Below are 16910 nucleotides of genomic sequence, written 5' to 3'. Positions count from 1 at the left end.
GGTTTTCTCTGAGTATTCCAGTTTCCTCTCACAGGCCCAAGACGGATGAATTTGGGCATGAGTGGATGTCTTTCTCTCTGCGTTTCATCCATGATGATTACGACGTATACGGGGCAAGAGCATTTTCTTTTCTTTCCCTTCCAAAGTTACACTGCAGGCACTTTCATGCTCACTGACCATCAGCATGAAGCCACAGAGCTTGCCACTGTGTCTATTGTACCCAGGCTGTCCAAATATGTTGCGACTCTGCATGTAGCACCTGCCAGCCTCTCAAGAGAACCTCTCTGTCGTTGCCGCAGACTGGAGCACGAGAAGAATGAGCCCACAAGTCCAAGAATGCACAAAAGCCAAGCCTGCTTGCATAAGAACACCTAAAGTCTGGAGGACAAGCGGACGCAGAGAGACGGGCGCCATCCCCCTCATTTGTTGCGCTCTGAGCCTTTCAGGGAAAAGTCGCGGGGCCAGTGTGTTTTATTGCTAATGCCTCAGTGACTTCCAAGGGGCACTTAAAGGACTCCAATCATTGGATTCGCAGTCCACTTGCTCACTTCAGAGCCAGAGGAGGCCTCGCTAACAGGAGGGGGAGCCCCCGCGAGAATGTTGTTAGTGCCCTTCTTTGGCTGATTTAGCTGTTTTCTTCTTCACCTCCTATTGAGAGGTGAGCAACGGCTAAACCGGCAAGACAAATGTGTGTTTACGCTTCTTCTTTTTTTTTTTAAAAGGAGTGTAAGAAAAAAAAAAAAAAGAGGAGCCAGAGTAGAGGGTGGGTGGGTGGGGGGGAAGCAATGTTCCTTTTTGTGTTCTTTGCCAGCCCGGGCCGAAAGCAGCCGAGAGGACATCATATAAATCAGGTTACTGGTAGCAACAGCACTGGTAGCCCCGAGACTGACCCTGATCTCTCTCTGCTCATCCTCTCTTCCAGCACTTTGTGTTCACCTTCAGAGTTTTCATTCGTCCATCCCTGCCCACCTTGATCCCAACACTGTTTAACCTCACCGTTCCTTCCCCCTCCTCTGCATCATCCTCGAGTTCTATATTAAACAGAGGCAGATTCTTGAGGCTCGGGGGTCACTCCTCCCCAGCAACAATGGGGCATTTGTTGGCTCCGGCAGCAATGACTCGAGGCCCGTCCTGAAAGCCTGGATACAGTACAAGAGAAAAGAGTTATAGTGAGAAGAAGAGAGGTTCCTGGAAGTGGGTGGAAAGGGTGAGAATGTGAGAAAATGAAAGGCGTGGAGGAGGAGGGGTGGCCGAGCTGCAAGATCGGTCCAGCATGATTACATCTGAAATAGGTAATCCAGCCAGTAGGTGAGCACATTCCCATTAACCTGGCAGTGGGGATAACTTCCTCCCGGCTTATGGGTTATTACTTCCTCTCCCTCCGCTGTCGGCCTATTGTTTAGCAGCAGTGTGAAGTCAGATGCACTGCAGAGCCAAGCTGATCTCTGACATGGACAATGACTGTTTTGTTTCTTAGTTTTTGTTCATTCATCGAAGCAAATAGTTACAATTCGCCTGTTAAATAATATTACAGAAAATCCTTGACTTTATCAATCTTAGAAATTGGCTTGAAAAATATTACTTTAATTTAAAGTTCCCCTGGATTGAACGACATTGTGTTTTTCTGAAACATGTGAAGAAGGTTCTCAATTAAGCTTCCTGTATTACTTCAGTAGTCTGAAGCACAAAAATGTAATAATGTTTACATTGACTTTCATTGTTTGTTGCTGCCTCTATAGAGGAGAATACAATACATTGTCCTAAAACAAAGTTCTTGCACTCCAATAAGTTTTTACAGCACCAATCATTGACAGAATGTATTACCTATTCACTTTCTGGAACCATACAATCACAACTTAATGGTTTACCAAAATCTTAACTGGATTGTGATTTAAAAACCCTTAAAATTATATAAAACATTACAGGGTCCAGAATTTTGTCACGTTCTCAAGTGTTCATCCCTACAAACAGACTAATCAAAGACAACACACTCAACTCTTGTGTTTACACCTTGTAGGGACATTGCATTGACTCACATTGATTCCCTGCAGACTGACTCAACATCCAGCCATTATTACAACATACTCTTCTGTCTTTAACATATCCATCCTAAATATGACCTCAATCCAACCATAAAGGCTGTTCATTTAATGTTTTCAATGTGTCACTCATGGGGAATTGCTTTTTGTCTTTTCCGGGATGACGACTCTCAGTCATGTGAGAGTGTTGACAGATTTAACATCTTAACGCAGGGGTGTCAAACATATGGCCTGAGGGGGAAAGCTCAGCCAACCACAGGATCTGCAGGATTACCTGGAAAATTACAGAAATGAAGTGGAAAATATGAACAGCAATACTTAAAAAATTAATAGTCAATTTCTCGCCAGTGTTTTTGATCCAATACCAAAAAAACAGCAGTTTGACTCAGTACATTACTGCAAATGGAATTGATTAACATGGAAACCATACTAGGATGCTATGAAGGTGAATTTTTGCAGACTCGAACAATTTGAAAACAAATTCCGGTTCTTCAAATAATATATTCGATTAATAAAGAGGAAGTGAGATGTTCATAATGCTGTGGTACTTTTATGCTCAAAACAATTGGAAGTTGTCAATATTTATACAGGATTTGTCTGATGTTTGCTTTTGCTGGTCCTTTAAAGTTTGATCAATCCTCCTTACTGTGGCACATATATGTGCATCCATCAAATCATATACAGTAAAGTAAACAGTGTGTGCAGGTGTATGAAAACTATTTTCGTGGTTTGGACAAGCAAACATTTTCCTACTCCAAAAATATTTTAAAATAGTCCATAAAACATATCAACAGACGTTATATTCGTTGGTGGGAAAAGTAAATTAATTGTTGACTCAAGGAGTTTAGTACTGCTGTAAGTAAAAACAACCTCCCGCAGGCATTATGCAGAGATGTCCTCCAGGCTTTCACACTGAACTGCTGGAATTTTTTTGACCACTACATCATGCAAAATTCCTCCATTTGCAAGATATGCCTGTTTCACATTTCAATATATCAAGAAAAAGAACACAGAGGGTAACAAAGCAACCCTACCTACCCCATCACTCTATAGGACAATAGAAGCATGTATATTTTACACATATTATCAATCTGCATACACAACCCATCAAGTCCAACAAATATGCATAAGTCATTTTCCTAAAGCATAATAACTCCATAGGTCTCTGATCAGAAAAGGAAATAAATAAAAGATTTAAAGGGCACCTATGTAACATTTAAGTCATGCACCAGTTGTACATCAGGTGGTGCTGTTGAGTCATTTTAGCACGTCTGTCTTTCACCTGGCTTCAGAGTTTTGGCTTTTCACGTCTATTTGGTTCTGAGTAGAATCACATCAAATGTGTAAATGTTGTCCAACATAGACTGAAGGTTCTCAAATATTTTACGATGAAAATGTTGAGCTCTCTAAGTATTACTACTGTGAGCAACTGGACATACAATAGCATCCATTTAATTATCAATACAGTTCACAAATGAAATATATTTACTCATATGCTGATATGAGGATTATCTATTAATAATAATAAGCAAAGTAGTATTATTTAACAGGCACATAAAAAAAATGCCACAATGTTGTTGTTTTTTTTAATTAAGGATAGGAGGAAACAAACTCGGCAATAATTTTAAATCAACCAAAAGTGAATATTGATTTTTAAAAATTTTTTTTAATGTAGACTGCCTCATGCAATCCGCTAGTATAACACACCTGACAACTAACCCGATCTGTCTTGGCTGCACATGTGTCTGAAATATTAATGAAAACTATTTCAGATAACAACATTTCACTGGACGTCTAGATATGCTTGGCTGTGCCGTACTGTACTGCACAGTGGAAATAAGGCACATGAACCACACCGCTTGTTTTAACTATTTTCCCTGCTGCTTCTTTGAGTGACTCAATACACCATCTCATGGTCTAAACTGGTACTGCAACACTAAATAGGCTGGCCCAAGTTGGAAACCTGTTGTTTTTAGTAGTTACAGCAGCAACACTTCACAAAATTGTCTTTGAAATGGCATTGTATCTGTTTTCTGACTAATTTGGAATATTGATTGGGATTATATGGATTTACAATAAACTAAAAGATTATATTTCTCTAAATGTTTGAACTCTTATTGGGGCTCTTTAAAAAAAAGTTTGAACAGTTTCCCACTTCATTTCATTTCAAACCTTAAGCACTGTGATAATGTGAAACAAACATTACTATAAGTGTATCATCATCACAAGAATTGTCTGCATTTAGCTGAGAGGAGCATTAGAGACGGAGTGGAAACACAACCTGTTGCTCCGCTGAAGGCAGGGGGAACATTTCAGAGCAGATGAGAACTGTGTGTCCATGAATCAGCAGGCAGATTAATGTCACACCCCCTTAACACCATCACCCACATCTTGGACGCCCATCCCCGTACAGACCCCCGACACACAACTCTGAGGCGACACGGACACAACTCATTGCTTTTTGTATGATTTAGTGGCGATCCCAGACATTTTTGAGTGAAGGTGATATCTACACGGAGCCTGTTTAGACATCTATTCACAGAAAAAGGGGGGTGTTTTTTTAAATATATATTTAAATTATTTGAAATTCCTAAATGGCCAACTCCGGTATCCAGCTACTGGGATTTTTCCTCTCATTAATTGGCATTGTGGGACTGATCATCGGGACTATTCTGCCACAGTGGAAGATGTCAGCATACATCGGGGACAACATTATAACAGCAGTGGCCATGTACCAGGGACTTTGGATGTCTTGCGCTTTCCAGAGTACCGGGCAGCTCCAATGTAAAATCTACGACTCCATCCTGCAGCTCGACAGTAAGTGACACGTTTTCACCCCCCACCCATCAAAAAAAGTTAACAAATATAGATACTACTTGGCACGTGGCACGCTCACCTGTATCTCAAAGGAGCGCACCGTTACCTCCTCCGCGCGCGTAATTACGCACCATCTGAAGCGACAGAAAGTCGCGGTCTCGAACTTCAAATTGTTTATTTTTTTTAAAGGAACCGTAAGGAATTCCAGCAGAGACAGGTTTGTTGAGAAGCCAGATGTCACTTCAGGAAAACTCACCCCTCAGTCATCTGTGGCTCTCACACGACGCATTGTTCTAACGATTTTCTCACATTTGACACAAAATCCCGAGTCCCATTCTCTAATCACTGAAAAAGTATATATTACACATGGTATGCAAATATGTTGTGAAAAGGACTAAAGATTAAAAAAAAAGCCCACATAAACAGTGAAACACAATTTCCATCTTTATTAACCACATGTTGTTCAGAAGTAAATAACTGAATATTATGCCAGAGGTTTTCAGACTTACAGAAATACCTCGTCTGGTAATATGGGGGTTGAAGCTAGTTGGAAAAATATTTTCTTAGTAGAATAGTGACTTCAAAGTAAAGTTTTTCCTGCAACTCTATGGCTCATATAGTCATTCAATGCATTGTTTTTTGCAGCATGTTAGCTTGATGTTGAGCTTGATCAAATTCCGTTAACCTTGTTTTTGGCTTTTTTCAAGATCAAAAGAAATATATTTACAAATGTCATGGATTTTATATTATATGAGTTGAAACGGATTCAAGATGCATTGATCTGGGCTGTAATCAGAAGTCAACCTGATTGTTTCACCAGATGAAGTGGAGACCTGTCCAGAGTGTTTACTGCCCTTACCTGATGGCAGGGATCGAGTCCAGCTTCCTGTGACTTTAGCAAGCTGACTAAAATGATTGGCTCAGGTGATTGCAAATAATGTGAAACAAGTGCTGAAGTGTGGCAGTTGAATTATCTCATTCAGTTATGACTGGTTTGGCTCTTTCTGTCCACTTTGTTCTATAGTGTGTGACCAACTGAATAGAGATCAGTGTGATGTGACTCCAGACCAGGATACTCGGCATCCTGCTCTGGATTTAGTGTATAATCCACCCCATTGTTTCACATTTCTCACTGCTTTATATTCCGTTTCATATCCTCTGAATCCTCGGTCTCTCTCCACCCATCCCTCCATCCTTCCCTGTAGGGGTGTTGTTTGTTTTGTTCAGGGCAGGGATGGCCTAGACTGGCACAGACTGGTTCTAGGTGGACAGTGGGGGTAGAGAGTGAGAGGGAGAAAGAGGGGGCTCCCTCGCTGATAGGTTTATAGGGTGAGTAGAAGCGGGTGGGGGATTCTGACAAATAGGACAGTGGTGTTTCAGCATGCCTCCACAAACTGGGGGGGGGGGGGGGGGGGGTGTTCAGTGAAGGTGAAAGGCCGTGAGATGTTTCTCCACTGTTTGTGTGTGTATCCCATGGTTTCTCTTCCAGGAAACGCTCACATTAAAGTCTCCTGACAGGCTAATGTGAATGTAATTCACAACCAGCGGACACACACAGAAAGCCTCTCTGATAGTCCGCAGATTGTTTATTAGTCTTTGTGTATCATTTCCTGGTTTGTCCTTGCAAATTCACCTCTTTCTATAGGGACTATGCAATTGTAGTAAGTTTACACAAAGTATTTTTCTCAAATCCTGCAATCTAGAAAACGAGAGGCTGTCAATTCACTGTCTCCCACAAGAACAACAAAACAAACACATTCTTCCCTTCCACGCTCTACTTAGCTCCTGAATCGCGTTTCCCTTTTTCCTTTCTTCCTCTGCTCTCAGGTTCGCTCCAGGCCACTCGCGCCCTCATGATAGTTGGCATCATCGTGTCCGTCGCTGGCCTGGGTGTGGCCTGCATGGGAATGAAGTGCACCACCTGCGGAGGCGCCGATAAACTGCGCAAGTCCCGCGTCGCCATGACGGGAGGCATCATCCTGCTGGTAGGAGGTGAGGAAACCACAGCTCCACACCGGGCCAGTCAACTGACGGATGGTGTTATATTAAGCAGAAAATGCTCCTACGGGTTTTCAGGTGGCCTAAGTTTGGTCTCATTTTTACTTTTGGAACTAAATCTCATCTGTTCTCGCTCAGAAACATTCCTACTCTGTCTATTGCTCCCCTACACTGCTTCTCTTAGGCTTTATGTAAATTTTACCCACTGATTCCAGCAGATAAACTTGGGCATTGCAACACGATTGCTTTAAAACTTTAGCATTTTACTTGTGCAGTTTATAAATTTACCGGTACCTCACTGGCTGAAATGAAACGGTTTAGGGGAATTTTGGGAATGAAATGTATTGCCATCCATTCAGTAGATGTCAAGAAAAGTAACTGGGATACAAAATACAATTGATCAGAATCACTTTATTTATCCCTGGGGGATAAATACATCTGGGACATAGCTCCACATAGACAGAAACAGATAGTTTAGTGTGTTGGTGAAGGAGCTTCTGCTGCTGGTCAGGACATCATGGAAGGTGAGAATAACCGCTCAGGATGGATCTCAGTTTGGACCTGATCCTCCTCCCTGAGACCACCTGTACAGAGTCCGTCTCCACTCACCACCACGTTATCAGCCTTTCTAATGAGTTTGATGAGCTTGAAATCATCTTTAATAACTGGGGAGCAAGAATTTCTTCCCCAATCACTTCAATCCATGGTCAGAGCTTTGATGAGAACACTTAATCTGATGCATCATTGGTTTGAAGTGATGTGTGAAGTTGTGAGACATCATTTTCAAAAATTAAACTTGACATTTAATTTGAACAAGAAGTGTAGGACTAAAGTTTCCCGGGCTTGATTTCACTTCAAGCGTGTTTCTGGATGTTTTTCTCAGTAAAATCTGAAATAAATGTTAGACTATATGACATCTGACAATGCTGCTAAGACTACTACTGGATATCGTACAATCTACGTTTGTGAACCAGATTTTGAATACAACACTGTACCCAAGGGGAAATGGCATGTTCATCCAGTTTGCAAAGTAAGATAAAGCTATAAACACACAAACTGAGATGTCAAGATGGTTATTTCCATCACTTCAACACCCCAAGTTTCAATCCAGCCCATAGTGGAACTTTTTCTACTGTCAATGCATGAAGTCGAAAGTTAAATCAGGCCATTTCCAGGGAGACAAAACCCACAGTGTAGGATGGGACCAAGTATCTGACGATTGATCCATTCATATTATGTAATTTTATGAAAACACGTTTGCTTGGATCTCCCACACAGCGTACAATAAGTAGGAGGCGATTTGATCCCCAGTCCAAAAAGCTTTGCTCCCACACGCTGTCCTGCAGAGGTCATTAGACTGAATGAGTCCGGCACTCCTGGCCTTGCTTCCAACATGAGAGGTCTAACAGGATCTAAAGAGCGGAGAAACACTAAAAGCTAATTGTGCCGGAGTCAAGAGGTAGCCGCCCGGTGACTATAAAGGGGATAAAAGGATGTCTGCTCCCACTCGGGTTTTGATGATGTGCTGATGGACTGATTGATCTTTCAGGGCTCTGCGCCATCGTGGCTTGCTCCTGGTTTGCTCACAATGTCATCCGGGCTTTCTACAATCCCTACACTCCTGTCAACACCAAGTAAGTGCCTCGAAAAACCATGTGCTGGTGGTGGTTTTCTGAACTTCAAAGCTTTAAAGTCAGTGGATAAATTCACCATTTCAAAATGGCTTGAATCTGATGTTATTCACAATTATTTCAACAGTTCCGGTTGAGAAATTCTCTTAATTAACTATTACATTTGCTGATGCATTATTGAGTGCTACTCTGCAATGCAATATGCTAAAAAAAAAAAAAAAAAAAAAAAAAAAAACCCTCTGACGATACAATAAAAGTGGATACTGTCAGTTGCAGTAGTTCTCTTAAAATATTGAAAGATTTTTCAGATAAATGCGTGAATCTCGTGAACTAAATGGGAACAGAAAAGGCTTTGCAAAAGCAAAATAGTCAAAAACCCTTGCTTTTATAAAGAATACTTGACTATGATGCTGATATAGAACAAATATAATATTGGTATAACACCAATCTGATAATACAATATCAATATAATATGATCAATGGCTGATATAAACAAACACAATAACAATACCAATTCAATTGTTTCAACTGATAAAATACCCATATGGTGTTAACATAAGGGAGATAAAAACAGAATGTTTTATATTGCAGTAATATTTTATAGTGCATTCATCTGTTTATATGTATTCAGGTATCCTTGTATCCTTGTCTCTAAAAGCATTGCACATGACTTTTTATGATCTGCAACTCAGCCTCTGACATTATTATTTATACAAAGCTAGTTAATATTATTATTACAAATAGAAGAGTAACTCCTCCTATACGATGTTGAGTAGAGCCAATAAGTTGCTTAATAATGTTCCTCTGTGATGAAAAAAGAGAACACATGTTGCTAACTTGACTGCAGAGTGTGTCAATATTGATCTTTTAATATCAGAATCAATCCTAAAACGTTTGCTATTGGGAGTATCGATATTTTCGTATCGATCCGCTCATCCATCAGTTTCATCTTGTGTTGTTTGTTGTGGGAGAAATTCTTTTCAAGGGTGCAAATCACAGCATCCTGAGTTCATTTTAGATTTTACACACCATCCTAACCTGTTTAGAATTGTGGAAGTAACATTTGCCATCACGTCACACAACATCCGGAGGATTGTTACTTTGTTGCCCAATCCAAAGTCCATTTTGTATCTATATCGCTTATATTTTGATTGAGTTTACTGAAATGTTGAAAATAGTGTTTTGTTTTGCCTTTTCTTGCTTGAAAATGTTTCTCTCTCCCTGATCAAGGATTCTCTTTTGCGACTGTCATTTCTAACCAGATTTGAGTTTGGCGCTGCCATCTTCATCGCTTGGGGTGGATCCCTCCTCGACGTCCTTGGAGGGTCCATGCTGGCCGCTTCCTGCCCGAGAAAAAAGCAGGTGTCCAAGTACCCGTCCATGGGCAGCTCCCGCTCCGGCCCGCCGAGCAGCGCGAAGGAGTACGTCTGAGCTCTACTCCGGCAAGGAGTAGTAGGAACAAAACAACAAAAATCACAAACAAGGCAAGAAGTACTGAGATGGGACTTTTTTTTTTTGTTCAGGCAGGCCTTTAATGACCCCCCCCCCATTGATTATCATGCAGCACTCTCGATTGTTTCATGAAGGATGTCTCTCACCCCGTCCACACATTCCACAATTGTTTACAAGTAGTCCTCACAAATACATTATAATTGGATCCCCTGACCTAATAGACAAGTCCTCAGGGTGCGACCTCTTGAGTTGTAGCCTAAATGGTGGATCACTTCCAACACTTGCAGCCGCATGTCAGAACCAGCATTTATTAGCATTTTGCCGTGTAATTGAAAGTAATCAATTTGGCTGCGACTTGTGTCCAACACAGACGTATGGCGACAATACAACGTTTTATATTAACTCTTGTTCCTAAAATAGATGTTGCGATGAGCAGGGCGTGACTTCACACACAGGACTCGTGTGTAGGGCGACCTTACGACACAGAGATTTCACTACAATACTCACTACAGACACTGCAGCGCTTCATACCGGTCTGTTACAAACCCTGCTCCGATATGAAATATTTCCTGTCACAGTCACCCTGTCATTATCACCGTATTTGTTTCTGTATCAGCCACTTTCCTATTCAACTGTCTCTATTTATTTTTGTTAAGGGTAGGTTGTTGCTCCAGTTTAGATGCACCTGAGTGATAGTAAAGTTTTGTAGCTTCCAGAGACTATGGACTTTTTTTTTAAATCAATATAATGCTCTGTACAATGTCTCCTGATTGTTTTTGTGTTGTTTTTTTTAAATATAATAGTTTTATATACTTGGCTTTTCTCGCAGACCATGTCAAAATGGAAAATGTTTGTCCTACATTTAAATAATAAAGATACTGCAACGTTGTTGACATTGGCTGGTTGTGCTGTAGTTTTTCCACTTGTTTCCATTTGGATTAGAATCAATGTGCTGTGTTCTAATAATCGGGAAAAATGTGAAGGGAGGAACCATGATCTTCACTTAAAACCCAATCCATTACAGTTTGATTCATCACACCGATCAGCAATCTGAGAAAACCGAGGTGCGCACAAGGCAAACATGTAACCTCCAAATCAAAAGCGCAAGATTCGAACACACAATCTTCTTTGTATGAAGCAAGAGCAGTAATCAATACACTATGTGACCTCATCTAAAAGTAAAATAACAAAAGGAAATTTCATTTTTGTTGCTTTTTACCACTTTAGCAATCTCTCTTAAAGTTTATTACAACAGCGGAGCCCCCCCAGGTTGCCATTAAGAAAGGTTGCAGACCCTTTATTTGATCTCTGATCACCCAAAACACTGATACAACAAATCAATACAGCAGTGGTTTCCAAACTATTTGTACTGCCCCCCCCCCCTTTTTTTTTTTTTTTTTTAGAAACACCAACATTTTTTCTATCTGGACATACATACACTGCTTTTAACATTCAAACCCCACTGTGCTTCTTTTTACTAATAAAGTTTTGAAAAACAGTCAAATAGCAAAACAGTTCAAAGTGAATGATGTTGGGTTTTTTTTGTATTGTAACACTTTATTGTTGAATTTCAGTGATTCCAAGATATGCTTGGAAAAAAAATGTCCAAATGTCTCTGTCCAAACAAGCGCTAAGACAGGGTATGAGTCAAATTATATCTTGTTGGTTCCTATTTGTATTTTTATTTGTAGACTTGCATAATCGTTTTTTTGTTTTTCAGCCGTTTGTGTAATACCAACATCGGTAAAAGTGGTAAATAATAGCAAAAATATGTATTCATGATTTTGCTGGCTGCATTTTTAGACTTTTCAATTCAAGGATACAAGGTTTGATGACACTAATCTTGCATCGGTGATTTCCTGATACTGGCGAGTGAATAAAACAGAACATCAAACATCTTCCACAATGATTCATAGTTTATTTCCCGAGATGCATCATGAAAAACTCCACCATTTCCATGCAGAAGAAGTTAGTCACAACCTGAACATCGACCTCTGGAGTCAGAGAAAGAGCTTGTGAAATGCAGCATTTCCATGACTTGGAAAAAAATTGAACTACTAACAATTTTCACAGCCAGCGACGTAACATGACATCAGCACGAATGTCTCAACCCAAAGGCTTAAAAAAAAAAAAAAAATAGAAGTAAGAAAACCAGCGATTGTCTCAGCAGTGATCTGCTCGTTTTCATGATCTCATACTGTCATTAAGAGTTCGACTCCTCCTGCAATTAGACCAACCTCAACTTCAAACACACCATTATGTGAGGTCAGAAAGCAGGCGTAAGAAGAAATTGTTTTTGTTCATAATTACAGCTCAGCATGCCAGTGAGAATTACAACGCAGTGTCATTTGGCATTTCGTGAAATAATTTAAACTGTACATCTTTCTCCTCACAGCTGGGTGCCGCAAACGGGGGAAACCCTGCCATTGAAAACAGACAAAAGCCCCATAATTCATTCAGTAGCTGTGTAGTGTTTTTTTTGTTTGTTTTTGTTAGTTGTTTTTTTCTTTAGCGCTGAGTCTGCAGCTCGAAGCTCAGGGAAACGATGACGCGGCATAATCTAGTAGAGGAAAACCACAATGGTGGTGGAAATACTACTATGTAGCCCTTAATTAGCAGGATCACCGGTTACGTGTGTTTTTGTTTTTTGGGATGCTTGGACAGACTTCATGCATAGAATTCTGCAACATGTCACTGCACATAACAGGCATTCCCACAAAGTGCACCATCTGGAAGCGTGAGAGAGAAATTCTCCATAATAAGAGGACTCGAATAGCGATATCCATTCAGAAACGAGTAAAAAACATGTAGAAGCCATAACAACACAAGAGTCTCATTTTGAAACAATAAATAATCAACAGATTCTTTTTTTTTTTTTTCTTCTTCCTGTAACTAGCTAGCTGTCCATCTGCAGGATTTAATAGTACACTGCACGCACCGGGTGCGGCAGCACAGAATGATAGTCATTGCACATCCAAAAGCTTAACATTTCACCCGTGTGATACACATTAACAGGCTCGTGTTCCCCGACGCGACCGACCCGCAGACAATCAGTGACCCTCACCGGGGGGGTAAAACAGGCAGGCGGGAGGCCGCTTCTCATTTTAACCCTTTTTCTTTTTTGCTCAGTGCAACTTTTAAGACGCGTTAGCCCTTGTTTAAGAAGCTTTGAAAAATACAGACACTCCTCAAATCTTTCTTCGAGTCCTGATAGCCGACTACTTCCGAGGTATAGAGTAGAGAGCGATGCAATATGATTCGTTCACAGTCTGACCAAAAGGTTTAACTTTAAATAAAACACTATGTACAATCAGGACACGGACGTCGCTCGGCGCTAAACGGGCCCCTGGTTTTTGGGAGCCTTTTGGAACGAGCCGTCAGAAGAAGCTTCAGTAGGACACTTGACAGGACCAAGGCCAAGATCACTGACAGGGGTGGGTTCGGCGTCCCGGAGAAGGGGGATTCAGTAGACTTCCTGTTCTTTTTGGCACTTCTCGGTGAACTTTAGGAGATGGGCGACAAGGAGACGGGGCACTGCCCGTTGTTGTTCATGATGTCATCGAGATCTTCGTCCTCCAGGTCCACTGAGGAGGCAAAGGGACACTGATACCAGCTGTCTCAAAGCAGAGGTTTCCAGTATAGATATTTCATCTAAAAAGCACATTTAATCCTCAAAATGTATATAATATATCACATTAAAATATATAAACTACAAAACTGTGGGTGCGGATTTCTTTCAGCAGTCGTCTAATCGAAGCCTAAATGAACTCACGGAGTAGGTAAATCAGCATTTCTCTCATTACCAGACACAAGACGGCACTTATAGTCCCATTTCATCTGCTTTATCTCCTACTAAGATGACTTTCATTTCTTCAGCTGGTCCTACCTCTTGTCGGCTTTAATTGCTTTAATTGTTTTTCGTCATTTAAATATAACTCAGATCTGTAACAAATTGCATTATCCTATACTTTTTCTACCTCCAGTTGAAGACGAGAGGGATGAGGAGTTTGGCCCACAGGTTTGAAGTTCCTACTCATAGATATTCTTAGATATTATCAAGCATTTAGTTAGTAGGTTTTTTTCCTTTCAAATGTCAATAAATAGTGACAACTGTCAATTATTGCAACAAAAAGAGACCAAAAGTAATCTGAGAAAAGGAAGTTTAAAGTGTTTCAATAAAGAAAGACCAAAAACTACCAATAAAATACAGCAGCCGTCACATTTTATGCGCCAATCATTGAAAAGCTTAAAAAGCCTCTTTAATCTTATTTGTTCTCATGAAGAAAGTGTATTAAAAGTTGCTACCCCTGATAAAAAAAAAACCCAAAACAATCTGTACAACCACATTATCTGGCTTTGCGATCTGATTTGAGAATTAATGCCCCACAGAAGATAAAAAAAAGTGTTAATGTGTGAGTTTTAGTGGTGCTTTTATGTTGATTCTGAAGCTTTTGGACTGAGCTAAGCAGGCAGACTTACCCTGTTTTCAGTTTTAATGCTTAGCTAAGCAAACTGGCAGGAACATTATGAGAGAGGGTGTTTTTTTTGTTTTTTTTATCTGGGCAATAAAGCAGAAGTGGATATTTTTGGAAATAACACTCTAGTTTAGGGATCTCGGCCGACTTCAAATTAGCTTTGTCATTAAAAGTTAGAAAGCAGTAATTAAAAACATGGTTTTTCATCTCTTTGTGGAAGTCAACATAAATATTAGGTTATTTTGCCTAACTAATTGAGTGAAATTAAATTTAATTAAATTAACTACATTTCTTCATTGGCACAAAATAAGACAAATTATAGAATTAAAACATGAAACCAAATAGAAAAGGAGATAATCCCAATATGAAATCCACCCCTTCAATAACCATTTCTACATTTCTAAAGGGGAAATGATAACTATATTATTGTTGTATTTATTATCAGTGGTTCAGAAATAATAGGCTTGGGTCTCAGTTCTTATTTTGAGTCTTGAGCTGATTTCTTGAGCTTTTTTCTGACTTTAATCTAACAAATGTGAATATTATCAAGTTTCTTTAATCCTCCATGATCAGAAACACAGTATGTTTTTATTCTGGACTCACTACAAAACAAAGACTTTTTGATTTTTGGGGTGATTATTTATATTTCACGGACAAACAACTGATCAATCCAGATTAATCACAATTATCCACAGTCCTGGGTAAAATGTGGTTTAATTCAAATTTGCCATTGTAAATGTGTTTACTCTTTGCCTTTTATCTGGATAATGTTAAAGTGATGTTTAGTCTGGAAACAGTACACCATTTACTCCACTTGATGTGAGGTCCATCACCGGAACAACTACAGTTTCCAGAATGAGCACTTTGTCAAAAAGTGCTGATTAATGTCAAAGGCTGCATGTAGCAATTCATCATATGGACACAGTGTAGGCGGCTGCATTTATATTACATAATTGTTACTTTTTGTAAAACTGATATCATCTGGGTTTTTTTTAAAACGTGACTGTAAATTGATATTGAGCCCCAAAAGAAGAAAATACTACATTAGTGAAAGGTATTTTTAAAAGTTGAGTTGACACCAGTGTTTGGCATCAAAAATATCTGAGCACTTGATTGATGCGAGATTATAATTAGTCTTGATCAGTTCCTCCAAAGGGAGTTTGTTTTGAGTTTCAATAATTTGATGTAACATTATATTGAATATTGTGTTAGTTTAAATGTTACTTTTTCTTTATTTGAAACTGCTGTAATGATTTTACGTGAGATAAGAAGTTAAAACCCCGCCACTCCCCTCTCACCTTTCTTGGATCGGCCGATCTGTCCCAGTTTGGGGGCCCTCTGGCCGAGTCTCTGCGGGTTGGTCTCTCCGCCGTGGCCGTTGACCTGGGGGTGTCCCGGGTTGAACTGTCCGGCCGGGCCTGGCTGCCTGGGCGGCCCGCTGGGCGGGATGAGCTCGGGGATACCTGAAGCTCCGTACATCGCTGCAGGAAGCGTCTCTTCTTCACTTCTTCGGTTTGTTTTTTTTTAACCGGATCGGCCGCTAGATGTCCGCACAGTCCAGGCTTTGCGTCGTGTCGAGGAGCCTCTCACTTCCGCAATGGCATTCAACAATGAACGTATAGACAAACAGACGGGGAAACGTTTGGGGAAACGACGCACGGGAGCGTCCTCGATGCCTGTCAATGAAAGTAAACACGTCCGTCAAAAATAGCGCTCACGCGTCACGGAGCGCGCAGCTTCTGGAAAGTGCGCACCGACACTTCCCGGCAGTTTTCTCTGAAACAAGCGCATCTGTTTTCGTCTCTATTACTACAAACAGGTGCAGCAAACGCCTCGCCGGCCAACACAACAGCGCGGCTTTGACAATAACGTGACAACGGGTGCGAACAACGACAACGTGCTTCTCCAAGTGGCTCGAAAAGCAGCGAAGACGGAGTTTTTTCTCCGCGATCGCTCAAATACACTGCCTCATAAAACAAATATGACCTCACCTGTTTCCTTCGAGGGCCGCAGCAAAGAGCTGAATCCCGTAAAAGCTGCTTCTGAGAATCGTGTTGTTGTTTATCAGAGCTCCCTCTCTCTCCCCCTCTCCCTCTCTCTCTCTCGCTCTCTCTCTCTTGGCTGAGCACCGAGGAAGCGTCGATTTAAAGGGGCCTCTCGTCGTTTTCTCAGCGTTGGGGATTTCCTCGTATTGTGTCTTGCCTCATAGCGGCATGTGGACGTCACTGTGCGGCGGATATAAGCGACAGTGCTGCTGACACTTCGGATTACACCGTGGAGGTGTGCCAAAGTTTCGAGGGCGCACTGCGTAATTACGCACCTCCCGTAACGGGGGAGAGTGACTCCGGCGCGAGCCAATGGCGAGCGGCGTTCAATAATCCGCCGCACGTAACAGGAGGAGCGCTTTATGTCAGGGCTGGTTCACGCTTGTTTGGCCACTTTACTGTTAACCTGAGGCCCTTCTGGGAAAATATAGTCCAATACAAAAGAATGAGGTC

At 40.9% G+C, this 16910-nt stretch overlaps 2 protein-coding genes across 2 annotated transcripts; one reads left to right on the top strand and one right to left on the bottom strand.

The window, feature by feature from the left end:
* Positions 1-4633: 4633 nt before the first annotated feature.
* cldn7a (claudin 7a) lies at positions 4634-9916 on the top strand (the record flags this gene model as incomplete). Its single annotated transcript, XM_080518850.1, has 4 exons — positions 4634-4856; positions 6684-6848; positions 8404-8488; positions 9748-9916. 4 exons carry the CDS (start codon positions 4634-4636, stop codon positions 9914-9916), a joined length of 642 nt encoding a protein of 213 aa, XP_080374976.1.
* A 1917-nt stretch (positions 9917-11833) lies between these two features.
* On the bottom strand, positions 11834-16634 carry LOC308146891 (uncharacterized protein). Its single transcript, XM_080518859.1, has 3 exons — positions 16404-16634; positions 15711-16088; positions 11834-13521 (listed from the first exon to the last, which is right to left on the bottom strand). The coding sequence occupies exons 2-3, from the start codon at positions 15889-15891 to the stop codon at positions 13442-13444; spliced, it is 261 nt and encodes an 86-aa protein (XP_080374985.1). The 5' UTR covers positions 15892-16088; positions 16404-16634; the 3' UTR covers positions 11834-13441.
* Between the last annotated feature and the right edge of the window lie 276 nt (positions 16635-16910).

This window comes from Blennius ocellaris, assembly GCF_963422515.1.
Source record: "Blennius ocellaris genome assembly, chromosome: 23".
NCBI lineage: Eukaryota > Metazoa > Chordata > Actinopteri > Blenniiformes > Blenniidae > Blennius > Blennius ocellaris.
Note: the sequence above shows the minus strand (reverse complement) of the source record. Positions and strands in the feature narration are given on the sequence as shown.

Excerpts from the sequence above, each read along its gene's own strand:
- LOC308146891 (XM_080518859.1), bottom strand. The coding sequence starts at position 15,891 with ATGTACGGAGCTTCAGGTATCCCCGAGCTCATCCCGCCCAGCGGGCCG. Across the intron at positions 13,522-15,710 it reads GATCGGCCGATCCAAGAAAG|TGGACCTGGAGGACGAAGAT; the intron begins GTGAGAGGGGAG and ends TTGCCTCCTCAG.